The sequence below is a fragment of the Tachysurus fulvidraco genome, chromosome 3, assembly GCF_022655615.1.
Source record: "Tachysurus fulvidraco isolate hzauxx_2018 chromosome 3, HZAU_PFXX_2.0, whole genome shotgun sequence".
Lineage (NCBI taxonomy): Eukaryota > Metazoa > Chordata > Actinopteri > Siluriformes > Bagridae > Tachysurus > Tachysurus fulvidraco.
The window spans coordinates 4,034,844-4,041,672 of record NC_062520.1 but is presented as its reverse complement, the minus strand read 5'-3'; the positions used below and the strand labels follow the sequence as shown (position 1 = coordinate 4,041,672).

Genomic DNA, 6,829 nt, shown 5'->3' with positions numbered 1-6,829 from the left:
GATTGAAGTAAATAAATAAATAAAATGCAATTTATGAAAAATAACTGTAAAATAACTGATAAAATAACCCGTAAAATAACTGATATTTTAAATAATCCTTGTCATCATTCGCGCATGAACTCCAAGTACTCCAGATTCTGAACAAATTTGGTACTATATTTATTAGAGAATATGAAATCAACTGCTATTTGAATCGTATCAGATTAAGTTATTATTAAATATCGTATTGTCTAATGTTTACTCTGGACTGGAAAATATTTAGACTTTTATGGTTTAAAACTGAATTTATAAGATTTAATCAGATCTCTGACATTAAAGAAAAACAAACCAGGACTGAGAAGGTCCAAAGACCTGCTGGAAGTCTCGGTCGTATTCAGAATGAACAACAACGAGACTGTGTAAAGATATAAAATATTTATTTCTTGTAAATATTCCTAAATCTGATTTCACAAACTCCAAAAAAAAACAAACCCCATTACACTTTGTATACTTCAGAAAAGGCTTCATTTTTGACATACTACTGTACAGGACTGAGAAATGACAAATACTGTTAATAATAATGTCTGAATATTGTACAAGAGTGGGGAAAAATATCCAAGAAACAAATTTCATTACAACCGGTCATAGAGAAATTATGTACAATTTGATTCATTCGAATGTTTTTTGTTTTTTTTTTGTTTTAAAAAATACACCATGCTGTTTATATTACAAGCTCAGGACTCTGAATATGCTAACAAAATGTAGTCCGACAAATTTTTAGTTGTGCACACATCAAAAAAAAAAAAATCTTTTCAAACTGGTAAGCCAAGAGCTCGAGCCAGGATTTGAATTCTTTATTAAGCTAAAAAAAAAAAAAAAAAAAAAAAAAAAAAAAAGTAACATCATACCATGATTTTCAACGTCAACCACTAAACAGCATCTTTCTTAAAATAATGTAAACAACCAAAAAAACAAGCATACTTTACATTTCTTAAAGTCAAAACAAACGCGTGAAAGGCATCTAGATTTCTCTCCGAAGGTCACAGACACTGAAGGAAAGCAGTTACTGAAGGAAAGGAAAGAAAAAAAAACAAAAAAACAAGCAGTCCGTCGTCACTTAAGCACGAACTCGAGCTCCTCGAGGCTAAAAATTCACAGCGCACTTTGCTTGCTGACAAAACAGAGATCGGGATCAGGATCGGTGCGAAACTTGATTGCAAAAGTACAAGAAATTGAGAAAATTAAGGTACATAATTCAAGTGGTCAGAATTTTAGACAATATTCACTCTAACATTCTAAATACAACAAAAATACTCTGAATTCATTTCATTTCATTCATTTTTTTCTTTTTACAGATTCTATACAGTTTTATACAACATATCAGCTCTCGAATAATCTAAATCAAATCCTTACAATCTGTAAATCCTTAAATACTCGTATTCTTCTCTCTTTTCGTTCATTTTACAAAATTGAGAAACAAAATCCCAAACAAATCTTTCTAATGACGTTAAAGTAGCATTTGGTCAAATATTTCTAATCGATCCATTTTTTTTGTGTCAAATTGTAGCCGGATATTTACAGGCTTTATAAACGTCCGCATCGACCTTTACTCCTTTCCGAAGCAGCTTGACGTTCTTCTCTTCGCGCTTTTTTTTTTATTGTCGACATTCTTAAAAAATAGCTTCGATTCATAATAAATACAAAAAAGTCACCTCTTATTTTACACAACTCGAAAACAAAGGAAAAAAAAAATAAACTGACTCACGGAATCAAGTATTTTATTAAACCATATTTTTTTGTTGTTTTAGTGCAAGTTAATTATCCCTTAGCTTCATCCCTAAGGAAGTCTTCTCAGTACATTCCTTGTTCAGTGGTGTCTACATTTCTGTTTTTATATATCTTTCTCTCTCTATATATATTTGTGTGTATATGTATAGATTTATTTCTTTTTTAAATCCAGAGGACCCGCCTCTTTTTAATCTAAATAAGGCTGTGGCCAGCACGATCTCTTCCTGGTCAGCTGGTGACACGTTTTTCACCGAGTCTCTTTAAACTCAAACCCACGTCCCATTAAAGTAAAAACCACGTGTCTTTCTGCAGAGGGACCTGTGTGTGTGTGTGTGTGTGTGTGTGTGTGTGTGTGTGTGTAGCCTGTGTGTATTCACCCCATCCGCATCCTCACCCTTCCCTCACCTGGCTTTTTTTTCTCTTCTTTCTTTTGAACCAGGCCTTCATTAACCCTTACAGTTCTGCGGTCTTATGATCTGCCCTGATAATTTTTTTTTTTTTTTTTAATTAAAAAAAAAAACAAAAACAAAAAACACCACCACTTCCTGTTTAGAAACGGGCCTAGAAAAAAAAAAAAAGATCACACGGAATGCATATGTGTGGAGTTTGAACATTCTGCCTGTCCGCTCCGATTCAGTTCATCCACTTCCGGCAGTTTACTGCGCCACAGTGACAAGGAATCTTATGCTGGTCATCTTCAAGGTCAAATTTGTAGTCGTAGCACAGCTAGGAAGAAGGGAGTGGAAAAGAGAAAGAAAAGAAGAAAGGAGACAAAGTTAAAACGATAGATGACTCGTTTCCTCGGCGTGTTTGTTTAGAGAATTATTTTTAGAATTTTGAGGGATTAAAAAAAAAAAAAGATCCAGAAATAATTAAACACAATTAAAACTAATGTTTTTTCTTAATTGTTTTCTTTTGCTACTGTACAGAATATTTTAATTTCTATATTTATCATAAATCTAATTTATTTTATTATTTTTTATACATAAAATTTTAATAAGAATACATCTGAATAACTGCAGAATCCAAATGTCTGGAGACACGAAATTCTTTGTAGTGTAATGTAAAGACAAAACTAGTCCCTAACAATACAATTGTAATGTAAAGACAAAACTAGAACCTAATGATGGCGAAAAGAAAAGTTGATTCTGAAAACAGAGCCTTTCAAAACCGATGGGAGGATGAGTATATGTTTATTGACATTGCCAGTAAACCCACGTGTCTTATTTGTGGAGCTAATGTGACTGTAAATAAGGAATTTAATCTAAGATGCTTGTGCACCTTGTGCATGTTTGGTAGCACATATCTGTGTGAGAAGCTGTTCTCAGTGATGAAGATTAACAAAACAGCACACAGGAGTCGTCTCACTGATGAACACCTGCAGTCCATCCTGAGAATCTCCACAACACAGAACCTTACACCAAACCTACACCAACTTGTTGCCAAGAAAAGATGCCAAGCTTCCAGCTCTGACAAAATAGCACAAGAGCAAAGAAAACTGAATGTCTTTATTTTTTATTTTCATTTTCTGCTGAAAAGCACAAATTTTATTTATATTTCCAGGGTTTTTTTGGGCCATGCTCTTATTTTGAATTTGCATGATTTTGACAGGAGATATTTTTAAGAAGAGCAAAATATTTAAAGATATTTAAAGTTTAAGTTTATTTTTTATAAAATGGCACAAGGGCAAAGAAAACTGAATGTTTTGATTTGTTATTTTTACTTTTGCGGAAAAGCATAATGTTTTTGCGGCATGTTCATAGTATAATTTTGAGATGGATATATTGATGGAGAGCAAAATATTTTAAGTTATATAAAGTTTATTCTGTTGTGACCTAAAGTGTGCTTTGAGTTTTGGCCCCCTGTTCAGTTGAGTTTGTCACCTCTGCCTTATGCCCCTTTACCACCAAACAGAACCAGGTGCTGGTTCAGAGCTAGCTCTGGTGCTGGTTCAAAGTTGGTTCCACTGGCGAACCTTCTAAGAACCGGTTTGCCTTTCCACCGGCTAGAGAGCCGTCACAGCGCCGAGTGTGACGACACTGTATACGTGTCACGTGTCCCAGCAACGTTAGCGCAGAAGCGACAAACACAAACACGACAACAATGGCGGATGTTGCTTTACTGTTAATGCTCATGGCTTTGTGAACCTACATTAGCATCCAAACACGGCGAATAAAACGTGTACGTGCGGCTCCGTGTAATCTGTATAAACGGAGGTTGTAATCGATAAAGTACATAACGTTATTTTATCATTAACACAGAAAAAAGTTAGCCTTAGCATGTAGCTACCTACTATCATGTGTGCTGATAATGTATCATATCGCGGTAAAGTAAAAGTGTATTAAACATTAGTATACTTAGGGTACATTATCAAATGCGCTAACAGTAGCCCCGCCCACAGCTCCTTTCGCAAGCAGTTCTTAAGTCTAGACCAGCAACGTTTTGGTGCTACTTAAGAACCACTTTTCTTGGTTCGGAGCCGGTGCTTTGGCGGTCGAAACAGAAAGAACTGGTTCTAAATTAGGCTCCGAACCTGCACTCAAACTGCCTCGGGGGAAAAGGGGCATTAGAGCTTTCTGTTAAAGAACTTGGATGGAATCTGTACAGTTGCGGGTTCAAGACTGGCCCGAGTGGCATAAATAAGGTATTTGGGATTAGTCATTGGGAAAAGTCGTGGAGCATCGAGCCGCTTCCATTTAACCGTAATCACATCACCATAGCAACAGAATCACCGGATTTGTATTTGGATCGTTCTGTAATTCAGAACGATCTGCTTTTAATGTCTGAGAAATGAAGAAGATGAGAATAAAGTATCGGACATCTATCACACAAGGGAGTTCTTGGTTTCGGGGTTTTAGAAATTATTCTAAGCAAAAATATATCAATCAGAAGAAGTAGCAGTAAGTAGCAGAAGGACGACGATGCTGGTGATCACCAATATCACCATCATTATTATCCTTCAAGGTACAAACAAAAAGTGTAATGAATAAAAAATGTTCCTTTTTGAAGGAACCCCTGAGAGTCGAGCATTACTCCCGTAGCCGTACCTCCTCCCCACGCTGTATCCGGCGGTTGGAGCTGATGATGATTTTGTGGCCTCTCTCAAAGGTCACGACCTCTGCTGTGCAGTTGGGAGCGCAGGAGTGGTTAATGTATCTGAGGGAAGAAAGGGAAAGTCTTCTCAGAGACTGCAAAAGTTTTGGTTTGATACGTATACCACGGCACTGTATATTAACCTGGGATTTGGAGCTAAAGAAAGCTAATCGGAACCTTCTGACCAATCAGAAATCAGAATTCCAGAGCGCCAGACTCACCAGGACGGAACTGTTACTACAGTAAATAAAGTGGTGATGTTCCTACCGTGCAGGTCCTCCTGTTATGGTGGCGTCTATTACATGCTCACTGTCGATGCGGAACATGTAAACTCCACGGTTCTAAAACGGGGGGAAAAAATGTATTTAAATGGATAAAGCAATAAAACAAGAATCCCTTTAAAGCTGAAAAACTGGAGCAGTTTAAACGTACCTGTGTTTCGTACATCTTCTCTTTGCGGTTTGCGACCTCGTTACGGATGATAGTACCGATGTATTCGATCACCATGGTGTATTTCTCAATGTCTCGAGCAGCGTACAGCCCCAAGCCCTGTGTAGTTATATAATAAATAAATAATTAAATATTCCACTTTCTAATGAAAAATGAAAAACATCGTAGCTGCGACTTGCTGCGTGTACCTGGATGCGTGAACGAGCGAGGTAGACGTTGGACTTCCACTCGGCTTTCATGCGTCGATATTGAAAGGACTTGGAGTGCACAAACTGTTTACTGTAGGGGGCGCCGGCGCTGAGCTCAGCTGGGCTGCCGTTGGTCTGTAGGACTTTAATGGAACTGCTGCTGGTCAGAGTGTGAGGCCTACAGAAGTGTGTACACACACAATCACACTGAAACCCTCCAGTCATTAAATACCATTTTCTACTACAACTAAATACCAACATGCACAACTATACACCAACATACACAACTATACACCAACATACACAACTATACACCAACATACACAACTATACACCAACATGCACAACTATACACCAACATGCACAACTATACACCAACATACACAACTATACACCAACATACACAACTATACACCAACATACACAACTATACACCAACATACACAACTATACACCAACATGCACAACTATACACCAACATGCACAACTATACACCAACATACACAACTATACACCAACATACACAACTATACACCAACATACACAACTATACACTAACATACACAACTATACACCAACATACACAACTATACACCAACATACACAACTATACACCAACATACACAACTATACACTAACATACACAACTATACACTAACATACACAACTATACACCAACATACACCCACATACTGTACAAAACTATACACTATGATAAAAAAAACTACACCAACATTAACAGCTATATATGGTTGAAATGACAATAAAAGCTTCTTGACTCTTAACACACTTACATAAAAACTATACACAACTATACAGTAACATGCAAAACTACACACCAACATACTGTACACAACTATACACCAACGTACAAAATTATACACTAACACAAAAAACTATACACCAACATACACAACTATAGACTAACATAGAAAACTATACACACTATACACTAACATACAAAACTATACACTAACAAAAAACTATACACCACTATACACTAACACACAAAACTCCAAACCAACATACAAAACTATATACTAACATAAAAACTATACACCAACATGCACAACTATACACCAACATACACACTATACACCAACAAACAACTATACACCAACATGCAAAACTATACACCAACATACACACTATACACCAACTACACACACTATACACCAACATGCAAAACTATACACCAACATATACAACTATTCACAAATATACACAACTATACACCAACTATAAACACTATACACCCACATACAAAACTATACACTAACATACAAAACTACACAACACTATACATCAACATACACAACTATACACGAACA

The 6,829-nt window shown here is 36.3% G+C and overlaps 1 protein-coding gene across 10 annotated transcripts in view; it reads right to left on the bottom strand.

Moving 5' to 3' along the window:
- Positions 1-399: 399 nt before the first annotated feature.
- Positions 400-6,829, bottom strand: part of kmt2ca (lysine (K)-specific methyltransferase 2Ca) — a 157,555-nt gene continuing 151,125 nt past the window's right edge. For all 10 annotated transcript variants that reach the window (XM_047811175.1, XM_047811172.1, XM_047811170.1 and 7 more), the window contains 5 exons: positions 5,499-5,676; positions 5,293-5,409; positions 5,128-5,201; positions 4,815-4,923; positions 400-2,493 (listed from right to left, as the gene is read on the bottom strand). In XM_047811175.1, coding sequence (XP_047667131.1) covers positions 2,401-2,493; positions 4,815-4,923; positions 5,128-5,201; positions 5,293-5,409; positions 5,499-5,676 — 571 coding nt within the window. In that variant the 3' untranslated portion in view covers positions 400-2,400. The remainder of the gene's footprint in view (positions 2,494-4,814; positions 4,924-5,127; positions 5,202-5,292; positions 5,410-5,498; positions 5,677-6,829) is intronic.